We start from the raw sequence: 25,342 nt of genomic DNA, 5'->3' as shown, positions 1-25,342 counted from the left end.
ATGTATGACACTTTGTTTTAGTAGAAGTGCAAACTTTCAAGGTTTTGTAGATGCAGACTTTGGTGGAAATGTGGACGGACGGAAGAGCACTTCCGGATATGTGTTTACACTTGGTAACACGACGATCAACTGGATGTCAAGACTTCAGAAATGTGTTGCCCTCTCAACCACAGAAGCTGAATATATTGTTATTTTCGAGGCCGGAAAGGAGATGGTGTGGTTGGAGAATTTTCTGAAGGAGATTGACAAGGAACATGAAAGAAGTGTTCTCTTTAGTGACAATAAGAGTGTTTTGTGCTTTGCAAAGACTTCAGTATTTCATTCAAGGACAAAGCACAATTAATTGAAGTATCATTACATTCGAGAGATGATAAATGATGGGACATTGACATTAGAGAAGATCCTTGATGCCAAGAATCCAGCAGACATGTTGACAAAGGGTGTGACCATTGAGAAACTTATTAGAATATATTAGAATATGGGCTGGATATGGATCCATTCAATAAATGATCCATATCCATTCTCGGGTTTTGTATTTTAATGTAATATGTGTTAAGGCTAATGAAGTATTAGCGCAACCTTTGAGAAGAATACTGGCTGCTGATTCCCAACAATATCAGAGCTCTCTCTCTCTCTCTCTCTCTTTCCCCCCGCCTTTGATTTCTGCAGGAGTTTTGACATGGTATCAGAGCAACGACAGGTTTGGGCATAAAAATCTCTTCATCAGGAACGTGAAAAGCACGTCTTTATCTCTTCTTCAGTCAGCCGAGTCCTTCCCATTCAGAGGCTGAGATCCTTCAGCTGAGTTCTCCTTATATATTCAAAGGCTGAGATTCTTCAGCCGAGTCCTCTTTACCTATCCAAAGGCCGAGATTCTTCAGCCGAGTCCTCTTTACCTATCCAAAGGCCGAGATCCTTCAGCGAGTCCTCTTCATCTTCTTCAGCCGAACCCAACAGCCCAGTCTGAAGCCCTCGTCTCTTCTAAACAGGTTGAGTTTCCTGTTTTCCATTTGTTTTGCTTCATCATCTACTAATATCTATTTTTCTAGTTTCTACCATGAAAATTTATTGGTCGAGTTTCCAGTTTTCCATTTGTTTTGCTTCATCATCTTCTAATTATCTATTTTTCTAGTTTCTGCCTTGAAAATCTATTCTCTAGTTTCCTGTTACTTCATTATTTAACATTAGAAAAGTCGTCTAATATTCTAATATTAGAAAAGTCGAGTTCTCTGGTTTTCCAACCAAGAATCTGCCTGAGGTATCCTTATTCATTTTCGTTCACTTTACCTTCGTTTCCTCGTTCATTTTCTGTCAAACTTTCCATACACTAAAAAAAAATATATATAGAGCTCTTATTTCTCTTGTCGTGACATTGTGCCGATTTCTGTCAATTGTGTCAGTTTATGATAAAACAGCCCAGTTTCAGCCATTAGTGTTATTTTCAAAATAATTTTTTTTTGTAAAAGCTGTCAACAAGCTTACAAATGGATACTTCAGCCAATTCGGGTCTTCCAATTTCCTGGGGCAGCTAGTTTCGGAAAAGCTAACTACAAAAACTATCTGACTTGGAAAAGGCAAATTGCTCCTTTTATTCGAAGTCAAGACCTTTTCGGTCACTTGGATGACTCCACTCCAATGCCTCCAGAATTTATCATAACCGAAGCCAAAGAGGATGGAGGATTGCCGAATATTGTTCGCAATCCTGCATTTGTTTCTTGGATGAAGCGCGATCAGGCCCTTGTCGCATACATCACTTCTACGTTATCACAAGAAGTACTGATTTTCATTCTTGATGATTGTACATCCAAAGTTTTGTGGGAGGATTTAGCTCAGACCTACTCTCAGATATCGGAGGCCAAAGTGCTGTTTCTCAAACGCGAATTTCAGATGTTAAAAAAAGGGGCAATGAGCATCATTGAATTCTTAAATCAAGTCAAAAACATCACAGATCAGTTAGCCATGGTTGGATATCCAGTGTCACGTAAAGAAAAGGTGCAGCAAACACTAAATGCTTTGAGATCAGAATATCATGTTCTTGTGACGTCTTTATTGTGCCTACCTACGCTACTCAGTTTTGAGGAATTACATGCCAAACTCTTTTAGTACGAGATGACTCTGAAAAGCATGTCTGATGCTTCAACAGGACAATCATCTACGCATGAGTTTCTTGCCACAGGGATAATAGCTGATCGTTCAAGAGGAGGACGTGGCAGGGACAGGGGAGCCTCAATCTAGGGTGGACGTGGGTTACTACCTACACCAAATTCCACTGTCAGTTTTTCTAAGAATGTTCCCACATGCTACCAGTGTAACAAACGAGGTCACATCAAAGTCAACTGTTGGTTCAATCCATAAAATCGGAATAGAACGCAAAATAATAGAAATGTTGCTACATCAGGAACTTCAGGTACATTTCGAGTCAGTGATGATGCTAAGGATCTTCTCTTATCTGCGATGACCAACTTGAATCTGAAACAGAGTGATGATGAAATATGGTATGTTGACTCTGGGGCAGCAGCTCATGTCACTGGCAATGCAAGTAAGTTCTCTACTTTGACTTCTTATCTTGGTAAATCTAATATTGTAACTGGAGATGAGACTCACCACCCTATTTCAAACATAGGCAATGTCCTCGTTCCTTTGTCTGAGTCATCTATTCCTTTATCTGATATTGTTCATGCGCCAAATATAAAGAAAAATATTATCTCTGTTTCTAAGCTTGTTGACTCTACCAATTCATCTGTGAAATTTACTCATACTTCTGTTTCAAACGAAGGAGATGTTCGCTAAAGGAGAGCGACGTGGAAACATGTATGTCTTCAATAAAGATCCAACCTCCAGTGTCCTGAAGCCTAAGTCTGATCATGTCTCCAAAAGCGTCCTAAGTATATCCAAATGTAATAAGTCAGATCTCTGACATTTTCGTCTTGGTCATTGTAGTCAAGTCTTTATTGAAAAGTTAGTGTCCAATGGTTTTCTTTCAGAGTCTGTTTCACCTTCATTGAAGGATAAAATGTGTCCTCGTTGTCAGTTATGCAAAAGTCATGTACTTCCTTTTCATCAAATAAATAAAAGAGCCTCCATGCCTTTTGAGATAATATGTTCTGATGTTTGGGGCCAGCCCCCAATCCTTCCTCTTCTGGAAGCAAATATTATGTATCATTTATTAACAATTTCTCTTTTTTTACATGGATATTCTTTATGAAGCACAAATCAGAGGTTTTGCTCCTTTTTCGTCGCTTTCATGCCTATGTTAAAACTCAATTCTCCCAAAATATTCAAACTCTCCAATGTGATGGAGGTGGTGAGTATTCCTTCAAAGAATTTTTAGATTTTCTCCAAGATAATGGGATACATCGTAGAGTTTCTTGCCCGCACACTCCACAGCAAAATGGAATTGCAGAATGCAAACACAGACATATTGTGGAAAGTGCAATGAGTATGATGCATGGTTGTAACTTGCCCATTAGTCTTTGGACAAAAGCTTTTCACACTGCCACTCATGTGATAAATCGTCTCCCTATCCTTGAAAACCAGTCTCCCTATTATGTTCTCTTTGGTGTACATCCTGATTATGACGAGTTACGAGTTTTTGGATGCACATGTTATGTACATATTGACAAATCCATGAGAACTAAATTTCAGGACAAAGCCTCCATATGCCAATTTGTTGGTTATGCAGATGAACATAGGGGTTACAGGTACTATGACCTTGCCAATAAGAAGATCAGAATTTTCAGAAATGTTGTTTTTGATGAAAATAGTTTTCTAGAAAGTAAAGCAAATCACAGTCGAAAACATGGTGACACAGCTGGTAATTGGTATGATCCATGGCTTAGTGCTGAACTTATTTCACATACTGCCAAACATACTAATTTGACCCCTGAAGGCATACATGGTGAGACAGTTTCAGATGATGCATCACAAATAGAATTTCTGAGATATAAAGGTAATGTGTATACCAGGAGACCGAGAGAGCAAACAAATGTACCTGCTGAAGAACACGTTGCATTGTCTGATAACAGAGAAGCACCAAGAAGATCAAGCGGAATAAGACATTCTATTGAAAAATGGGTTAGTTATGACAACCTTTCTATGGACTTTCAAATTTTTCTATCCAAGATTGAAAAACACGATGAACCACTTGGTTTTCATCAAGCTGTCCAAATCCAACAAATGGATTGAAGCGATGAATGAGAAGATCGAGGCACTTCATGAGTGTCAAACATGGGAGATAGTTGGCCGTCCTCCAGATAAGAATGTTGTTGGTTCCAAATGGGTATATAAAATTAAATATAAACCGGATGGTAGCATTGAACGATACAAGGCACGTCTTGTAGCCAAGGGTTTCACTCAAGAATATGGTTAGGATTATGATGAGACATTCAGCCCAGTGGTGAAAATGGGAACTATTCGCATCATACTTGGCTTGACAATTGAACATGACTGGATCCTTAGTCAGCTTGATGTTAAAAATGCATTCCTTTATGGAAATTTAAAGGAAGTCTACATGGAGCAGCCTCAAGATTATATAGAGGGAGACCCAAAAGAGTATGTATGCAAATTAACCAGAGCTTTGTATGGTTTGAAGCAAGCTTCCAGGTCATGGTTCGAAAGCTTCTCAGAAATTCAGAAGTATGGTTTCTTTCGTTCCCAACTAGATCATTCTTTGTTTATATACAGGAATGATACCACCATGGTTTTCTTACTCATATATGTTGATGATATTGTGATCACTGGTAATGCTCCAGACCACATTCAACAAATTAAAGTTTTATTGAGTATGCAGTTTAAAATGAAAGACCTTGGGGAACTAAGATACTTTCTTGGTGTAGAGGTGGACAAACAAGATAAAAAAAATGTCATTAACTCAATACAAATACACTCTTGATCTTCTGGCTAAAGCAGGAATGACAGATTGTAAACCTCTACCTACACCCAGTGTTGTCAACCAAAAGCTCAGTATTTGTGATGGTGAGTTATATCCTGATGCAGTCAAGTATCGCAGTTTAGTGGGTATGTTGCAATATCTTACTTTTACTAGACCAGACATTGTATATTCTATTAATCAAGTATCTCAGTTCATGCATGAACCAAAGATTGGTCACATGGATGCTGTCAAACGCATCCTTCGCTATCTAAAAGGAACGGTAGGCGATGGGCTCACATATATTCAATTTTCATGAAAGTCACCAAAACATAACATACTGGCTATACAGATGCAGACTGGTCAGGGGATCCAGATAAGAGAAGGTCTCTTTCAGGATACTGTGTTTTCATTGGAAGAAATCTTGTCTCATGGAGTAGCAGAAAACAGAAGGCTGTGGCAAGGTCTAACACAGAGGCAGAGTATAGATCTATGACAGCCACCATTGTAGAAGTGACCTGGATTAGGCATCTACTTACAGAGATGGGGGAGGATATCTCTTCGACACTTATGTGTGATAATAAAAGTGCTATACAAATTGCATTCAATCCTATTCATCATAGTCAAACTAAGCATATCGAGATTGGTCAACATTTCATCAGACAAAAGATAGCAGACAAAGAGATTGAACCAGTTTATGTGCCTTCAGAAGACCAAATTGCCGATATGTTTACAAAAGGTCTTACAAGTCACCGTTTCTGGTATCTGAAGAACAAGTTGCACATGATTCACTCCCATGCACAACTTGAGGGAGGGTATTAGAATATATTAGAATATGGGCTAGATATTCAATAAAGGATCCATATCCATTCCCGGGTTTTGTATTTTAATGTAATATGTGTTACTAATACAGGGGCACTTTTGTCTATGTGTAAATTATTGTAACCCTATTAAGGCTAATGAAGTATTAGCGCAGCCTTTGAGAAGAATACTGGCTGCCGATTTCCAACAATATCAGAGCTCTCTCTCTCTCTCACAAAACTGAGGCTGTGGATTGCCTAAGTTGGACTCTTTCATTGAGCATGAGAGAGGGCTGCCGTTCCAGAGATGCAGAGAAGAGTTAGGGAAGACAAGATAGATGGAAGAACTTTTTTTGTATTAGTCTCCAAGTGAGAGATTGATGAGTTGTGGAGCCTGATTGAGAGCTTTTGCCCTTGCAGTAAGGGGGGTCCGGGGACTCCCCCCGGTGCGGTTCCCGGGGGCCCCGCCTCTGGCGGGGGTCTTAGGGGGGCAGCGCCCCCCAAAAGAAATTTTTCTTGGGCTTATTTGAGACCCAATTTCTTATGGATCAGACCCGATTTGTTTAGATTTAGGGATGTCGCCCTTGCCTTGTATAAATTCTTTCTTTTCTTTCTCTCTTGTATCTGTCGAGAAAGAGCAATAAAGTTTTTTCCTCTAGGCAGCCGTGGTTTTTTACTCCCTCTCGGATTTGAGGGAGGGTTTTTCACGTAAATATGTGTGTTCTTGTTGTGTTTTGTTTCCTTCGGTTGTTTCTTGCTCGCGGTTTTCCTAACAAAAACCTGATTAGGGCTTGAGTTTTAATCCCGAGTGACATTTAAATGAAAGGGAGAATGGCATGCTTCCAGCAGTAGTAGAAATGTTCCAGTGAAAAAGGTTATGAGAAAGCGCAGCTTCGGTATGTCCAATTTGGATAGTTTGAAGGCTTCTGTTAAGGGAAGTGAACCCATTTGCTTCATCTAGTTTGGGAAATCTGCTTCTGACTGGTGCCTTTTGAACCATACATTTTGCACCTCTTGGGTAGGTCATTGCTTTGTACCTTGCATCTTGGATACTGGGAGAGTGAAGAGAAATGGGGAAAGGATATAGAAAGAAACATATCACACATCATGGGTGCACGGAGTCCCGTTGTGTAGATAAGCTTTAATCTACTTCTTAGACTGATTCGATTTTTTAATTTCCGCCTTCCAAGTCCTTGAGCAAATTTGCCTATGTATAGTTCAATAACTTATTCCTAAAGCGGCCATACTCTTTTAATGCTAAGAGGTCCAGTGTCTGTGTCACCCTGTATATCAGGAAAGGTGAATAATTGCCTTTACTTAACAAAAATCACTAGATTCTTTTGTCTTTCCATTGGAACAAGCGAGAAAAGCTGCCAATAAATTTCTCTATTATTTCTGAATGCAAGGCAAGGTTAAAAAAGGATCTCAGATAGTAAATATAATGGGGATTTTTTTTTGGTTGTTTAGATTTGATTCTGGAAGAAATTATAGTATCAATGGTGTTTCTTATGAAGCGGAAAACTGGTGTGTTTTATTTGTAGCTCTAATACTATGCATCCAAGATGTGGTAGGAAAATCACCCAAGCCTGGATGTGTTGACGGAAAATAGGCTGAATTTTGAATAGGGATGAATTCAGCAAAGGGACGATTCAGATCGATTTTTAACATGATTGGTTTAAATTGCCAATATTTTTCCAAGAAAAGATGGTTCCTCTTAAATTGCTAATTTGGTGATTGGATAAAATGTGGGTTTCTGCTGTCTTTGTATTTATTGTTAGAATCCTCTTTGAATAACTGCAGTGGCCCAATCACTTGGACGGTAAGGGACATTATTTTATAGGGTGTAAAGTGAAATAAAATGACGAAAAATACAAAAACAATGCCACTAAGGGATATACAAGATTATGATTACAAAAGTGCAAAAGCACAAACCAATGTCATTAAGGCCTTCCAAGATCGCAATACAATGTACACAAGCACAAGTCCACTATAGGACAAAACACTAGCCATCAAGGGGCAACAACACAAGCACTAAGTGCATATAAAACATTAAGGAACTAAATAGAAAAACACAAAATGTAAAAAAATATTTATCTTTATTGAGCACAAATGCTTAAGAGAAGCATTAACAATTGGAGGGGAACAAAGCCCCTTTATATACATATTACAAGGGAGAGAGAAACCAAATGAGAGCTCCCAACGGTCATATTTATGACCGTTGGAGAGCATCCAATGACTCTATGGTCAAAAGACTATAGCGCCCTTGCTTGAAAGGGCAAATTACAAAAAAATAAAAATAAAAATAAAAAAGAGAAAAATTGTTCCTTATGAACAGTCCCTATTGCATGAGTAAAATGATAAAAATACCCCTAGAAGATATTTACCTATTACATTATTATAAATAATAGACCATCTAGCCCTTGCTTAAAAGGGCAAATTACAAAAAATAAAAAAATAAAAAAGAGAAAAACTGCTCCTAATGAACAGTCCCTATTACATGAGTAAAATGACGAAAATACCCCTAGAGGATATTTACCTATTACATTATTATAAATAATATATATATATATATATATATATATATATATATATATATATACTTTCTTAATATAAACTGGATCATTGGTCTCAGATCAAAATTCCACTAATTTACGACCTTTCTCTGTGCTAACAATGGAATTTAGCAGAATGCCATTTTTGTGTTGGCTTTAAAATAACCAATAAATAGATAGTGGCAAAGAATTCTCTATACTGGCACCCTAAAAGCACCTTATTACGATATCTAGCGAGCCATCCTGTGGACGTCAATTTGATAATTTATTTTTGAAAAAGCCATGTTTCCCTGTTTGTATTGTACCACATTGAAAACTAACATTTGTTTTTCAGCCTACGTGAACGGACTCAGGTAGAGCAACTTGTTCGATATATTGTCGAAGAACCTCCTGTTGATGCTGAAAAGCGGCGCATTTTTAAGTAAGTTGTGCAAATTGGTAGATAGCTTCTCTCCGAGCGATATACCTTCCTTGCAACTTCATTCATTTTATGATTCATTTAACATCATATTTTTGATGCAGATTTCCATTTATTGCTTGTGAAATATTTACCTGTGAAGTGGATGTCATCCTCAAAACTTTAATTGAAGATGAAGAAGTATGCTTTCCATATTTTCTATTATATCAGCAATTAAGTTTGCTTAACTGCATATAGGTCAGATTCCAATCTGATTTCACTTGACCTGTGACTGTACCAAAGACGTATGCCAGATTTATGGTCCCAGACCCATTATTGGGTCCTATGATTCCTATCCCCATATTGTTGTCTATATCAGTGTCAGAAACATGTCACATGGCCTGACATGGGTTTCACTGTGTTTCCTATATAAAAAGAAATTTAAAAATATTATCCAGAAGGATTTGAGTTCAACCCACATTATGGGGCTAATTCGCTCTGTTTTAGCCCTTAGCTGGACAAGGAGTCTAATACGCAGACAGATCAGGTATAGACTCTGATCTGGATGTGCCAGGTCAAGAACTCAGTACTCTGTCGGACATCCAACCCATTATCCGCAAGTCTGCATGGTATTATTTTCTGTGTGATTCAGTAGGTGGTACAATTTGTCGATATTCATTTGGCTTATCATTATTTGTGCAGTTGTTGAATATCCTTTTCTCCTTCTTGGAGCCAGACCGGCCACACAGTACGTTGCTGTCTGGATATTTTAGTAAGGTATGCGCTATTCATTACCTGTTGACTCCCTCGCTTTTGTTGCTAACATGTGCATCCTAATTCCTTTTTCATCTAGCTTGAGAGGAGCTTTGAATTATAATGTTGTTTTGGGTTATGTTCACTTTTGTTGCTAACATGTGCATCCTAATTCCTTTTTCATCTGGCTTGAGAGGAGCTTTGAATTATTCTCTTGTTTTGGGTTATGTTCGAGCAGGTTCTCATCTGCCTGATGATACGAAAGACCATCCCATTTATGAATTTCATTCAAGTAAGTGCATCCTGTTTATGCCACTTAATGTCTAGATAGATTTGGTGTGATTTACACATAAAAGATTAAATAAAATCATATATATCTGGACAGTATATTTCTACTGCTACTAGTAAATTTTTATGGAGTTATATTCTTTTTGATATCTATGTCATGGAGCAGTTTTCACATTTTTGTGGGCTTGAAATTAAATTTTGGTGCTTAAGAACATTGAGCTCTATATTGTTGCTTATTTCCATTATTTATATTGGATTTGGAGCCTAAAAGTTTTAGTTCCCATTCTTTTGGATCATGCGATCTTAAAAAAAATGCTCATCTTTGCTTGAAATTTATGTTAGTACCTTGATTGTGTGAACCTATGCAAGGCACCACCATTGTGCTATATGAAAACAGGAGCAAGAATAGTTGCTGGACTTGATGATGTTTGCTAAAGGTAGTACTTTGCATGATGGCGTCTTCAAACATATTTGAGTGAGAAAGAGAGAGTGAGACACACAAACTAACAAGCCTTCATTCAAAATCACAAAGGGGCGGCTACAGTAGTGTATATTACAATACAACAAAAAATGTTTATCCACTGCCGGACATGGGAACCTAAAGACCAAGCTGCACATGTCTCAAAACTTTCTACAACTTGAGGAGCTTTATTGAGCAAGTCTTTTTATCATTTAACAGTCATAAGATCTGAAGGTTTCTTGTAATTTGTTATGTATTTATTTCCTGTTTGTATGTCTGTTGCTGTGATTTATTTCAGACCATGTACTTTTGTGTTTTACCCTTTAGGGTTCTTTTATATAATATAAGTAAAGATATGGAGGTGGCAGCTGGAGTTTTTATTCTTTCCTACCTCTTTTCCTGTGCTACTACAGGTCTGGCCTGGTTTACTGTATCATCACAGCTGGGTCCTTAGATGGACCATCAATGTGACCCACCAGTTGTTGGTGTCTGACATGAGGTAGAAGAACCCCTTTCCAGGTGAAATAATTATATCATGTAATTTAATGTTCACCTTGGGAGAGGTTAATTGAGTAGAACTATGAGGAAGCATTTAACTTAATATGCACCTTGGGAAGAATAATTAAGTAGGACTGGAAGGGACCATGGGCGGACCCCCCTTACTGCAAGGGCAAAAACTCTGAATCAGGCTCCACGACTCATCAGTTGGACGTATGTTAAAATGAGTGAGTCCAAACCTGAATCCGACTAAGTAATGTAGGTATCATATAAAGATTCGGGTTTAACTGGATTTTTATAAGAAAAACTACACCCAGATCCGATAAAAATTACATAAACTAGACCCAGTCCATATCTGGCAAAATAATATTTTTTAATTATTTTACATTGAAAATTTGAGAATCTTAACTGAAACTCCGGTCAGACTTGGTTTGGTATACAATTTTATAAACCATACCCAACCCATATAATAATCGGGCCTCATGGATCTAACCTGAATAATTAATCAGAATCCCTTCTTTGCAACCAAACCCTGGCCCTATAAGATCCAATATGTGTTAGGATCGGGTTATACCCAATCCATTGACACCCTTAGTAGCAGGTTCACCAATTTACAGTCTAATAGACACTCAAAGCAACCACGTTAATGAAGTCATTGAGATTAGTTGCTTCGTTTCACAAAAAATTAATATCACCGTGTCAACTTGTTCAATGTATTCAATTTCGTAGGAGCAATAATCTCTTCTAGAATGTGACGTTAAACCCTTTTAGTGGCAAAATCAAGTCATGCAATTACATGCAGTCACAACCCTATATATATGGAAATGAAAACATGCATTTTCTAATATATATATATATATTAACATTTGGTTGTTAATGCTAAAATGCATTTTCTAATTATGACATGATATTGTTAATGCTAATATGCATTTCGTTGTTAATGTTAATTTTTTATTTAATGAATGCTCATGTTTTATTTCTTAGATACTTACATAGATCAAGTTGTTGCATTAATGTTATTTTTACATGTTAATCTCATATTTTTTCAGTATTTATTTGAGATTTTTTATTTCTTGTTGGTTGTTGCTTCATCAATAAAGAATTTTTTATTTATTTATAATTTTAGATATTTTTTATAGTTTTTTTAAGTTAAAAAAAAAAACTTTGAGGCTTATGCTTTACGCCTCGCCTCAGATTTTGGTGGAGCGCCTCTCTACGCTTCGACGCTTTTCACAACACTGCCCCCTCCTTTATTCAAAATGTCATCCCACAACTCCCTCTTTTACTAAAACCTGTCCCTCTTTTACTAAAAACTGCATTGGACCTACAGACCAATATATGGATCTTGCATTGGACATATACATATGTCATCCCTTGTCTCTCTCTCTCTCTCTCTCTCTCTATATATATATATATATATATATATATATATATAGCCATGTCCCGGTACCCTCATTTTTCAAATTGCATTGTCGTACTCGAACCCAGGTGACATAGCTTATACCAAATATGTACATGGACTCCCTTAACTGACTAATACACCACTATTGAGAGGAGATGCTTTTTATATTTGTCAGAAACAGTGCTTTCTACTAGATGATTGATCAGAGGTGGTCTGTTTTTGTGCCTGAACTATATGAAGTGTTCATTTGTTTGCATTATCACACTACGTAATGCATTTTCTTCCTTGCCTTTCAAATAAATCTCCTGTAGATAGTCTTTTTTTTGTTCATGTTATTAATGGATGAAATTACCCTAGAATTAGAAGTGTGTTCATACCAATTGCTGCACAACTTTTTCTGTTTTGCACTTCAATGAGGATGATGCGTACAATCCTATATGTTTTTCTATGCTCTCTCTCTCTCTCTCTATGTATATTTTTTATAATGTGACCAAGTGGTTATGATCATGTTCTGTGGGTCCCATGATGTTTTTGTACAGCATCTTTCAAATGCCAAATTTTTTGCTTGTATTTTTGTTGTTTCCATCTGATATTCTATCTTGATTTTGCATAATGCAGGGCCTTACAGACATTATTCGTCAATTGGTTGATTTGATTGGCATCACATCTATCATGGAGGTTGGTATATAATTGTCTGGAGGCTGGACACTATGATGTTTCTTTTAGTGGAAGCTCTAACCTATGGCTGATGTTTGGATTTGCATTTTTGGTGCAAAATATCATACTTTGTTCAATATTTTAGATAGCTACCTCTGTAATTGTACTGCTTAATTGTACTGTACAGACAAGTTATACTGGAATATTACCCTATTCAGGAGAAAGAAAAGATCCAACATATTAGAGGAGAATTGTTACAATTTATACATGTCCATTGTGTATCGATCTATAATTTTTCTGCATTATCTTATTCATCTTTTTTCTGTAACTAGATGCACATCTGGATAGAAGCATTCCTTAAGAGGCCTTTTGCTTGTTTGGCTTTTTATTGATCTGTGGCAACCAGGTTCTAGTTCGACTTGTTGGTGGTGACGATCATATCTACACCAACTGTGTGGATGCAATGCAATGGTTAGATGATACTAATGTGCTTGAGATGATTGTTGATAAGTTTAATTCATCAGTAAGTATCATAATCCATATTCTTCTGTCTGTTATTACCTTTGAAATAGGAAACCTGAATATTTGGAGCAAATTGATGTGTCCTCTTCCTTCTGAGAATGTCCCTTTGATGTCTATGTTGATTACCAATTGTTTGCGGATGGGGTATTAGATTGTCACCCATTTGTCTTTCCTTGCTTACTTTGATGCAGGATTCTCCGGAGGTACATGCTAATGCAGCAGAGACATTGTGTTCTATTATGAGATATGCTCCTTCAGCATTGGCTACTAAAATTGCTAGCCCAAGGTAAGTAGTTTCATCAGTTTCATTTTTTTCTCTTCGCAGCAAGACTTTTAGTCATTTGAATTTGGTTCTTTGCTGGAGATTCATTTTGAGCATTTTTAAACTATGAGAGATTTCTGAAATTTTGTAGTATCGGTTTCTTGTTCTATGCAGTTTTGTTGCAAGATTATTTGGTCATGCACTGGATGGCTCACGACCAAAGTCTGTTTTAGTACACTCCCTATCTGTATGTATCGCGTTGTTAGACCCTAAGAGAATAGTTTCAACTCCTAGTTATTCAAGCCATAGCCAACTGCCATTTGGATCATCAATAACCGCTAATCCAGAGACAGTTGATGGTATGCTGGAGAAACTTGGTAAGGTCTCTATACTTCATCTTCTACAATTTAGGAGAAACCATCTTTATTAAAAGGCTATATTTCAAAGTTTCCTTGAAAGTTAGTATCATATTTTCTTGCCATAGGCTGTAGTGTTATATTTGTTTCAGTTTTGTATCATGTCTCAACTGCAGGATGCTGATTTTTATTCTCTCACTTGATGAAATTTCTTTTAACTATTGATGCAACTCGTACTCTTTGATAAACTATTCATTCATATCCAACAACAGCAGTTGGCTTGCAGTATGGTAGTCGATGAGAAATAGATGCACAAAAAAAAATGCCGAGAAGGCTGTTTGCCTGCCTGTGTTGCTCCCAAGTGCCTTTCAGGATGCATGAAGATTGTTGTATACATGTATACCCTCTGTGCACGTATGTGCACACATGCACATGTATTTGCATAAAGCTCAATAATATTGTGATATTCTCACTCTTTGTTCTGTTTGCTTCTGCAAGTATATATGCTTTTCTTACCAGATATTGTTTTCTACACTGTTAACTTCTGTATGCACATGTATATGCATAAAGCTCAATAATATTCTGATATTCTCACTCTTTGTTCTGTTTGCTTCTGCAAGTATATATGCTTTTCTTACCAGATATTGTTTTCTACACTGTTAACTTCTGTAATTTGTTATAGTGTTGGGATTTTCCTAGGATTTATTTTATGCTGTACATGAACAAGTTCACTGAGATTGAGAAATTGGTGTCACTTGCAAGAACCAATAGTACTCATGCATGTTCACAACATCATTCATCATATTCTGCAAGTGGATAACTTAAAGGTTTCTTGTTGTTCTCTGTAGCTTATATTGTATGCTAACAAAAACTTTCATTATGTCTAAGAAATTTTGGAAGAATCCTGTGTCATTTTGCCTTTCACAGCCTTATTAGGTTTGCTTTTGTAAGCCTTCAAAAAGTTTAACTGCACTGATTGAGTTGTATTTTCTCCAAGAATCTTGAGTCTAGTTTTAAAAGGCATAGCATGGAACATGTTATAAATTCAAAAGGTAACCTTTGTGGTACCATTCTAGACAAAGTACTAATGGGATTTTCGAACTTGTTAAAGGTAAAGAAAGTTGGTTAACTTTTTAACAGCCACTACATTCTTTGGGCCCCGTTTGTAACTGTTTTTATTTATTGTTTACATGCATAACTTAAATCACATATTATAAATAAGAAACTTGCTAAATTAAAGCACATTTTATAAAGAAGAATCTTGTCTTTATTTTTAATTAGGTGGATGTTTGGATCATCGATTATGTAAACTAAAATGAAAAAAGAGCGGTATGAGAACTGGTGGTGGTGGTGATAGTGATGATGGTGGTAGTGGTGACAATGGTGGTCGGGTGGTGCTGGTGGTGGGTGATGGCGGTGGGGTGGTGGTGATGGTGGTGATGGTGATGATGGAGGTGGTGGTGATAGTGATGGTAGTGGCAGCGGTGGTGGTGATAGTGATGGTAGTGGCAGCGGTGGTGGTGGTGATGATCTTGGAGAAGTGATAGCATTGATGATGATGCTGGTGGGATGGGAGAAAATAAATAGTTGTAAAAAAAAAAATGTAGGCCCCTTTCTGTTTTTTGAGACAAGGGATGATTTCTCATCAAATTTCTAATAGCTCACTGAAAAAATAAAAATAGATCTAAATACCAAAACTTGGTATTTAAAACAAGCATAAATGGCATGGATCTATTTATAAAGTGATCCAAACATGGCCAAGACCTTGAATAAAATTGATGGGGATGTGTAGGTGTTAGGTGTTCAATAGGCAACCCCAAGAAGGTCAGTCATAAATGCCATCCTCATGATGTTATCAACAAGGGAAGTCTTTCAAGATTTGAAAATTTTTGTTTTGTCAGGAAAATATCACAAAATTATTGGCAAGAGAAGCTAAAAAAATTACAAATATAAAGAAAATTAAAAAAAAGCTTGTTTAAGATCATGTTAAATTCATGGTAAAGTCACAATATGTTGAACAAAGGTGATAAATGGAATTCCTTACTATTTTTGAAAAATAAAAAATCTTGTCAAAATCATGTTAAAATCGTCGTAATTCACAATATGTTGAACAGCAGTGATAAGTGGAATCCTCACAATTTTATCAAGATTTCGTGCTTTTGTAATTTTTATGTAAAATCAAAAGAAATTCAATATGTCACATGGCATATTTGGCTTTTTCTTTTTATGTTATCTTATATTTTTTGTTACCCTGTTGGGTTTTTCTGGGGGTTGGAGGGCTGGGATTTTGTTTACTCAGAGTTCTGTCGATTTTCATGAATATGATATATGCACGTTTATTTCAGTGACTTTTCAGGAAGACCTTAGAGAAGTAGGTGTTCAATGACAAATGTTTTCTTGATAATTTTCTCCTCTTATATTACTCTCTTGGCACTTAATGATTCAGTTGCCTCTCAGAGTCAACCTCAAATTACCTTCTCTCTCATCTATAGTCAGGCAAAGCTAAAACGGGTGCCTCGGTCATCTTTTGCTTATTCCACTTTCCACTATCATCAGCATTTGATCTCCTTGAACCATAAACTTGCAAGATTAAAGTTCAACCCTTCGGACGACACCATAATGTGGAGTTGTTCAATTGACCGGTAATTTCCATAAATTCATGTTACCTATCATTGCTGGAACTGTCAAATGCAACTTTTCCCAATAAAACCAATTGGGGCCTACATTCAACCTGAGATCGGCGACTTTTGCATGGCAGTTATCCTTGGACAGAATTTCAACCCAAGAAAATTTAAAGCTGTCATTTCAATCTACCTAGCCATTGCTGTATGTGGTGATCTTTTCTGCTCACGTGATTTTTTTGCTAAGCTCCTTCACCTTACATGGTTGGACTGGTCCTTTCATTCATGGGAAGTCAAGTATCTGGGATACTATGTCACAGGGATTCGGCTAGCAGGGTGCCGCACCCGCGTCGACGCGACTCGACGCGGCACCGGGTGCGGTCAACTCACCCAGGGTCATTTTGGTCCAATTCTCGGACTTAAAAAAAATTGCCAAGATTTTTTTTTTGCCCTATATGTCACAGGGATTCTCCAACTAGGTGCCGCACCCGTGTCGCAGCCACACCCGATGTGGTCAACCTGACCCTGGGTGCATTCAACGCACCCAAGGTCATCTATGTCCAACTTTTGGACTTTATATATATATATTTTTGCCACACCCCCGCACCCAGGTTTTTGAAAGTGCCGCACACCTGCACCCGCACCCGCACCCGCACCTGCACCCGCACCCGCACCCACACCCGCACCCATGTGACATAGCTGGGATATTGTTCTGGCACCATGTGCAGAAGAAAGGGGAAAAATGGAACCAAGTTTAGCATTGGTGGATCTTCCATGCCTGACAGCAGATTTGGTGCAGAGGAACAATGTGAAATTCAACGGCGAAGTGAATTATGCTGGGGCCATTCACAGAAGGATTTAATCAGATCTACCTGCATGTGAAGGACAAATGGGCTGGACAAGATATCTCTTGGATATGACTGTGTTGACTGGGCTCTTTGACCAAATATTAACCTTCTCCATGTCCTTTTAGTTTTGTTGTATTCTGTTTTTTATATATTTTTTGCAACTTCTCATCACACTTAATGAGAGTGTGTTCCTTGAAAAAATGTATGGCATCAATTCACCACCTCGCCCCATATGAAACCCTTTCTATGCCTTTATTCACAGATTTTTTTTTTGGACTTGTTAAGTATCGTTTCCTGTGCCATACAACAGTATGGTTTGGATTCTCTTCAGCATTTTGAATTGGTGCATGCACTGTATCTCATAAAACTGCTGGATGATGGTGGTGTTTTATGTCTATTCATGAATAGTCAGATCAATAAGTCATTGAATTGTGGTGTGATGATTTGAGACTGAAAGTAGTAGTTCCAGCTACTTTGAAAATTCACTCAGTTATGCTTGTGCCTAATGAGAGTAAATTAATATTCGAAACTGAAATTACTTGGGTTCCTATTTTGTAAGGGGTGGGGGGAGAGGGAGTGGTTTGACTTACAAAATGATTACTGCTCTTTCCCATAGAAATTGTTGGTAATTGCATATCATGGCTCCAAATGCACGCGTCTATTTGACATTATTTTCTATATTTACTTTTTCAACTCATTGAAGTTGTGTATGCATGGTGTCTCCATATGTTAAATAAAATCAAGCCTTTTCTTTTACGTTATTTCAGGTGATCTGCTTCAGCTTCTGAATGTGTCCAACTCTGAGGTTGTTCTGCCTACTACATATGGAAAGTTACAGCCTCCTCTTGGCAAGCATCGTTTGAAGGTAATTCCATTTTAAAGGTACCCTTATCTGGTCTTTATTGTGGACTAGCTTAGTGGACCCTACATACTGTCATGTACTTTGGAGATTGTGTCTTGTGTTTCATTTGTATTAAAAATACTAGGAAGCTTCTGTTACTTGGGACAGAGTATTCTTCACATTGTTGTCCTGGTTAGTCAATGCAGGGAAAAGCTTTTCTTGTAATTTTTAGTCTTCACTGTTGGGGCTCTTAAGTGTTTCTCTAGTTTAGATGTGTCATCTTTGCTGATAAAATGGCAATTTCAGATTGTGGAATTCATCTCAGTCCTGTTGACTGCTGGTAGTGAAGCTGCTGAGAAGGAACTTGTTCGCTTAGGAGCTTTACGGCGTATTCTAGATTTGTTTTTCGAGTAAGACCCAACTCTGTGTTCCATAGTACTGTTACACAAGTATATTCCTTTGTATTGTTTTTTAAAAGCACAACCAGCAGCATCTTCCCTGCTTATAATGATAACTTCAGGTATCCATTCAATAACTTTCTGCATCACCATGTGGAGAATATACTTCTGTCATGTTTGGAGAGCAAGAAGGCTATCCTTATTGAACATCTTTTCCAAGATTGTGATTTTACTGGGAAGATTCTTGAAGCAGAAAAGAATATCAGACTTTCAAGTGATTCAGATAAAGTAACCCCTTCCTGAACTTTTAGTTTGTTTCTTGGTTTATATAATACATTGGTAATTTGTGTGGGAAACAAAAGTGTAACTGCTACGAATCCATGTTTCTGCAGCCAACTTCTGCTCCTGGAAGATTAACCCCAAGGATAGGGAACATTGGACACCTTACTCGAATAGCAAACAAGCTCATTCAGCTGGGGAATTCGAATGACCAGATATTGGCATATCTTCAGGTTGAGCATTTATGTTTATTATATTTGTAGATTCTGTTCACCTTTTTTTTCCACACTTGATATGCAATGGTTCTAAGTTCTGTATTCTAGGGGTAAACTTTTGAAAGCAAGACTCAGCCCTCCACAGTGTTTGTCCCAGAGTTACCGGAAGCTTCTTAGATAGGTGGGAAGCTCGCTTCCTGGAAACTCGCTTCGGAAGTGCGATACTCCTCGCTTCCGAAACTTGATGAGAACCTCGATTCCTCCATGCTTCTCCTATGCTTTCCACACACTTCATTTATTCATCTTATATGTTCTCTTACTCAACTTTTCATGTTTTTATGTGTTTTCTCTCACTCTTCTCACTCACTTCCATGTGCTTTCTCTAAATTGGTAATCATCATTTTTATATTTTGTTAAAAATTTAATTCTTACACTAACAAATCATGAAATTTAATATTAGACACTTTTATTTTAGTTTTTATTTGTGTTTCATTATGATTCACATTCAATTATTATATTTCTTTTTTTTATTCCTCGCTTCCCGCTTTCTATACATTTTAAAATGCATCGCTTCTCTCTTTCACTTCCCGTATCGTTTCCTGCTTCCACTTCCTAGTCTGGCAACCTTGGTTTGTTCCATTTTAGTTGTGTGCATGATGTCAAGGCCTAGAGTCTTATGGTGCTTGACCTAGTGGTGTTGGGTCTATTCCTATGTCACATGGGTGCGGGTGTGGGTGCGGCACTTTCAAAAACCTTAGGTGCGGCAAAAAAAATTTAAAATATATATATATATATATATATATATATATATATATATATATATATATATATATATATATATATATATATATATATATATATATATATATATATATATATATATATATATATATATATATATAGAAGGGGGGTCCGCGGGTCCCGCTGCGCGGTCAATGGGCAGGGGTCCAGGGGGGGCCGCCCCGGGTGGGGGGTTGTAGGGGGGCAGCCCACCCCCCACCTTCCACCCCAAGATATATTTTTTTTAAAATTCCGCAGCCCATTTCATGGGGCAATTTAAAAAAAAAAACCAAAAAATGGACCAAAATGATCCTAGGTGCATTGACTTGTTTATGATGCAGCGAGGATCAAAGTTCCGATGGTACTTAACTTGTTTATTGAAAAAGGAACGAATTACAACGAAGAATAATGGAGAAAATAGGGAATGAAATAATGGCTGTAGAAGAACAAATGCTGGCAGCAAAGCAGAAAAAAATAAAAGAAAAGAGCAAATCTTCAAACTTCTTCAACCCCACGTAACCCTAGGGCCGGGTACTAGGATGCGCTGTGCACCGAGTCTGGATCTCGGATCTGGAACCCAGGACCGAGACCCGATGCTCTCAACTTTTGTTGGGACTGTTGACGTGCGTTGTTCCATTCTTCGCTCGCCTGGCATAAGTGCACAGGGGCACGTCCCTGCATCGTGGTGTCGGACTTGCGATCGAAACCATCACCTGGGTCCGATCATCCATCCCATTGGAGCTGGGTTCTCTGGCCGTGCCTGGGTCATGCGGTATGGATCCGCGTCGGTCATGCTCTGCATCATTCTCCCCTGGTTGGGAAGAAGTCGGCTCTGACGACTTGTTGTCACCAGACTCACCACAGTAAGCGTATAGATCAAACACATTGAAGATAGGTGAAATGTGCCAATCTTCGGGCAGTTCAAGGAGGTAGGCATTTAGACCCAATCGCCGGAGGATCTTCAAAGGGCCATGCTTCTTAGGACTCAACTTACCTTAAGTACCTATTGGAAAACGCTCAGGACGCAGGTAAACCCACACTAACTGTCCTACTTGAAACTGAACATCTCGATAACCCTGGTCCACAAAGGCTTTGTAAGCTTCATAACTTTCAACAAGCTTGGCTTTGACTTGTCTGTGAATATCACACATGTACTCAACGACATCAAATGCGTCTGGGTCTTGGAGACTAGACACAGGTGCTAGATCTACTACATGGGTTGGTGAACGACCATAAACCACTTGGAAAGGGGACTTGCCCGTGGACCTGTTGATGGAACTATTGTAGGCAAACTCGGCTTGCGGTAAGACTAGGTCCCAAGTTTTGACATTCTCTCCAACTAGACTCCTGAGCAGAGTTACCAGTCGAGGAAGCAAGAGCGGGAAGCTATACGGGAAGCGGGAGTGGGAAGTGAGGCACTTTCAAAAATTTAAGTAGCGGGGAAGCGTGGGACCACTTAGAAGAAAATTATGAACCGTCTCGAAAGCGACCTAGGAAGCGAACCGGCGTGGGACCACTTAGAAGAAAATTATGAACCGTCTCGAAAGCGACCTAGGAAGCGAACCGGAAGTGACCTAGGAAGCGAACTGGAAGCGAGGGAGAAGCGAAAAAATAAAAAAATGGGAAAGCAAGGGGGAAGCGCTCTTCCCATAAATGGGAAGTGCGTTTCCCATAAAAGGGAAACACACTTCCCATAAAAGGGAAGCACGCTTCCAAAAAAAAGAGGACGCTTCCCCACGCGTTTCGGAAGTGTGACGTTTCGCGCGCGTATCGGGGAAGCGCGCTTCCCCATACGCCTAGGCGCTTCTGGTAACTCTGCTTCTGAGTAGGTTCCCTAAGGTGCGGTTCACGAATTTGGTTTGGCCATCGGTCTGCGGGTGATATGCACTGTTGAACTAGAGCTTGGTTTTCAATAAGGTCCATAACGATTTTCAAAAATGACTCATAAAGCGAGTGTCACGATCTGAGGTGATCGGGTGAGGCAATCCATGAAAGCGGGCCACGTCCTTGAAGTAGTACAAGGCGCTACTAACGGGGCGTCAGTGGTTCGCTTACATGGGAAAAAGATATCCATTTTGGAAAATCAATCAACCACAATTAAGATGAAATAAAAAAATGCGGGGTTCTGGGAAGACCCACAATAAAATCCATGGAAACGTGTTCCCAAGGCCTCTCAGTGATGGGCAAAGGAGTGTACAAACCACTATTCTAACATCGACCCTTGGACACTTGACATACTCGACAACTCTGGACAAACTTGACAACATCTTTGCACATTTTGGGCCAAAAGTAGTGTTCATCTAACAGAGCAAACGTCTTATCATGTCCAAAATGCCCAGCTAGTCCCCCTTCATGTAACTCGAAAATCAATTGTAGCCTAAGAGAGAAGGCTGACACACATAACTTATTACTTCGAAAGAGGTAACCGTTATGTATAACGACCCGTGGGTCTGCTGTGCTGGTAGAGGAGATGCACCCTTCACAGATCTGCTGAAAATCAGGGTCCATTGGGTACAACTCCTTGCATTGCTCAAACCCAATGATCTGCACGAACATAGTCATTAAAAGACTATTTTTCCTGCTAAGTGCGTCAGCTACCTTGTTCAGAGTACCTGATTGATGGCGAATCGTAAAAGTGTAGTCTTGCAAGAAACTGATCCACTTGGCATGTCTAGCACTCAACTTCTTTTGGCTTACTTCAACGCCTCATGATCCATGTACAAGACGAACTCTTTATAAATGAGATAATGCCTCCAGTAACGAAGGGCTTGCACCACGGCATAAAACTCGACATCATAAGTGGAGTACTGACACCTGACCTGAGTCAGCTTTTCACTAAAGAAAGCAATGGGCCTGCGGTTCTGACTCAAGACTGCACCAATTCCCACTTTAGAGGCATCACACTCAACCTCAAAGACTGCGCTAAAATCAGGAAGGGCTAAGATAGGGGCACTAATCATTTTCTCTTTGATGAGCGTGAAGGCCTTTCCCGCAGCAGACGTCCAATGGAAACTAGTACCCTTTAGGCACTCCGTGATAGGGGCCATGCGGGTGCTGAAGTTTCTCACAAAACGACGATAGAAAGTGGCTAACCCGTGGAAACTATGGATCTCTCCTATAGTCTTTGGGGTAGGCCATTCTACAATCACACGGACTTTGGCGGGATCCTCTTTAACTCCATCAAACGACACAATAAAGCCCAAAAATACAACACTTGGTGTCAGAAACTCGCACTTTTTGGCATTGACATATAACTTTTTCCTTCTTAAAATCTCGAAGACCTGACGTAAAAGACTCAAATGATCAGACAAAGACGAGCTATAAATCAAAATGTCATCAAAATATACAACGACAAACTTCTCTATACAAGGACGCAATACTTGGGTCATCATGTTCATGAAAGTGCTCGGGGCATTTGATAACCCAAATGGCGTGACTAACCACTCATACAATCCATCACGTGTCTTGAATGCCATTTTCCACTCATCCCCCTCTCGGATACTAATTCGGTGGTACCCACTCTTTAAATCAATTTTGGAAAAAATAGAGGCACCGACCAACATATCAAACATATCATCCAATCGAGGGATGGGAAAACGGTACTTGACAGTGATGCGATTGATCGCTCTACTGTCGACACACATGCACATTGACCCATCTTTCTTAGGAGTGAGCAGGGCGGGTACTGCGTAAGGGCTCACACTCTCACGAATAAAACCCTTTTGCAGTAACTCCTGAACTTGCCTCAACAACTCGGCATGCTCAGATGGGTTCATGTGATACGCGGGGAGGTTAGGGAGACTCGACCCCGGGATAAAATCAATGTCATGTTGCACCACCCGCGTCAAAGGTAGGCCATCTAGCATAATATCGCGGAACTCCTTGACAAGGGGCGCGATGTCCGCGGGAACGGGCAACGACGTACTCATAGACGGTTTGGTCACTAGGGCATAACAATAACCATCCTCCCTACAATGGCTCAAGAAAGTCCGGTATGATAGGCCCACGAGTCTGGGAACTCGCTCAGGATTATCCACATTAGAAAAACCAGTCTCTTTAATAGGGAGAAGGATTATTTTATGACCCTTAAAAATAAATGAGTACGTGTTCCTACGGCCATCGTGAATGGTCTTGCGATCACACTGCCAAGGACATCCCAAAAGAATATGGCACACACTCATAGGGGCTACATCACACCACACCTCATCGTGGTAATGCTCCCCCATAGAGAACCGAACTAGACAACGCTGGGTAATGGGGACTTCGTTCCCTCTTTTAAACCACGCCATCGTGTATGGTTGGGACAATTTTTCTGTTTTCAGATTCAGGGTGGACACGACACTCTCGAAAACCATGTTCTCACAAGCCCCAGTGTCGAGGATGACATCGCACACATGCCCCTCACAGTTGCATCGGGTTCTAAAAATGTTGTTCCGCAACCATTTTTGCAGGGGCCGACTCTCGGAGTGCGGTCAAAACATAACGGATGAACAACGAATTCTTGACGTTACCATCGAACTCTATAACTTCCCTCTCATTCTCTCCCTCAACCGATGACTCACTCTTAGTCTCACTATCGGATGCTGACTCAAAAATACCCTCGATGAAATGAGCATTTTTGTTCACGGTGGGGCATTTGGATGCTATGTGTCCTAACTCCTGACACCTAAAAGAACGGATGGTAGGCTCACTAGTCTTGGCCTTGGATCTGGTATGATATGCTGGTCCCGACTTGTCAGGCTTGCTAGGGTTGACTCTTGGAGTTGACTTTAAGTTTTTCTTCATAGGGGAGCTCGCTCCTCTGGTTAAGAAACTCGACTTGGATCGACTGGGCCAATCACTTCGGGTGACCCTATATTCCTGCCTCCTTTTCAACTTTTCCTCCACATTCATGGCATAACTGCTGGCTTGATCCAATGACTCGACTGTGACACAACTGAAGTCATTAGAAATAGCAGAACAGAGACAAAAAATATACCTCGTGACCTGCTGGCGGACGGTCTCATCGATCTGCACTCGCAAGGATAGACGATGGAACTCAACAGTGTATTCCGCCACGGTACGGGTGCCTTGACACAGGGTCAGGTACTCCTTGTAGGCTCTCTCGGCGTGGTCTGAAGGCACGAACTTGGACTGTATCAATCTCTGCATCTCCTCCCATGTCTGCACGCGCTCCCTCGACCTTTGCAGCTCAACCCACCATGTCTGCGCTAGGCTCCTCAACCGAGTGGACGCTAGAGAGACACGACGATGCTCAGCTGCAGTGTGATAGTCGAAGAAAAACTGCACAACATAGGACCAGTCGAAGAACTGCTCTGCGTCAAATCATCCCGCGAACTATGGAATGTCCAACTTCACCCCGTGGGTAGAGGGGTGCTCTGGCATTCCTGCAGGGTACTCGTTCTAGAAGACATCATCATCCATCAGGGCATCATCATCTTCATCACGATACTGCTCGCCTGGGGGTTGATGCTGATGAACTCCAGTGACATGTGGTCGGCGCTCAGGTCGTGCTGGTCCCTGTTGAATCTGCATAGCCGATGTCT

General features: G+C 39.5%; 1 protein-coding gene across 1 annotated transcript in view; it reads left to right on the top strand.

Moving 5' to 3' along the window:
- The window catches only part of LOC149834377 (SIT4 phosphatase-associated family protein), a 62,056-nt gene that overhangs the window by 21,134 nt on the left and 15,580 nt on the right, over window positions 1-25,342 (top strand). The window contains exons 3-14 of the mRNA XM_090011363.1: window positions 8,554-8,640; window positions 8,742-8,817; window positions 9,319-9,393; window positions 9,608-9,661; window positions 12,636-12,695; window positions 13,081-13,197; window positions 13,388-13,482; window positions 13,633-13,835; window positions 18,051-18,148; window positions 18,431-18,534; window positions 18,645-18,810; window positions 18,915-19,034. Of these exons, the coding sequence (XP_089867489.1) occupies window positions 8,554-8,640; window positions 8,742-8,817; window positions 9,319-9,393; window positions 9,608-9,661; window positions 12,636-12,695; window positions 13,081-13,197; window positions 13,388-13,482; window positions 13,633-13,835; window positions 18,051-18,148; window positions 18,431-18,534; window positions 18,645-18,810; window positions 18,915-19,034 (1,255 nt within the window). The remainder of the gene's footprint in view (window positions 1-8,553; window positions 8,641-8,741; window positions 8,818-9,318; window positions 9,394-9,607; window positions 9,662-12,635; window positions 12,696-13,080; window positions 13,198-13,387; window positions 13,483-13,632; window positions 13,836-18,050; window positions 18,149-18,430; window positions 18,535-18,644; window positions 18,811-18,914; window positions 19,035-25,342) is intronic.

Source organism: Nuphar pumila, chromosome 6, assembly GCF_984573655.1.
Source record: "Nuphar pumila chromosome 6, dmNupPumi1.hap1.1, whole genome shotgun sequence".
In the NCBI taxonomy this organism is placed as follows: Eukaryota; Viridiplantae; Streptophyta; class Magnoliopsida; order Nymphaeales; family Nymphaeaceae; genus Nuphar; species Nuphar pumila.
This window is presented reverse-complemented; position numbering and strand designations above follow the sequence as displayed.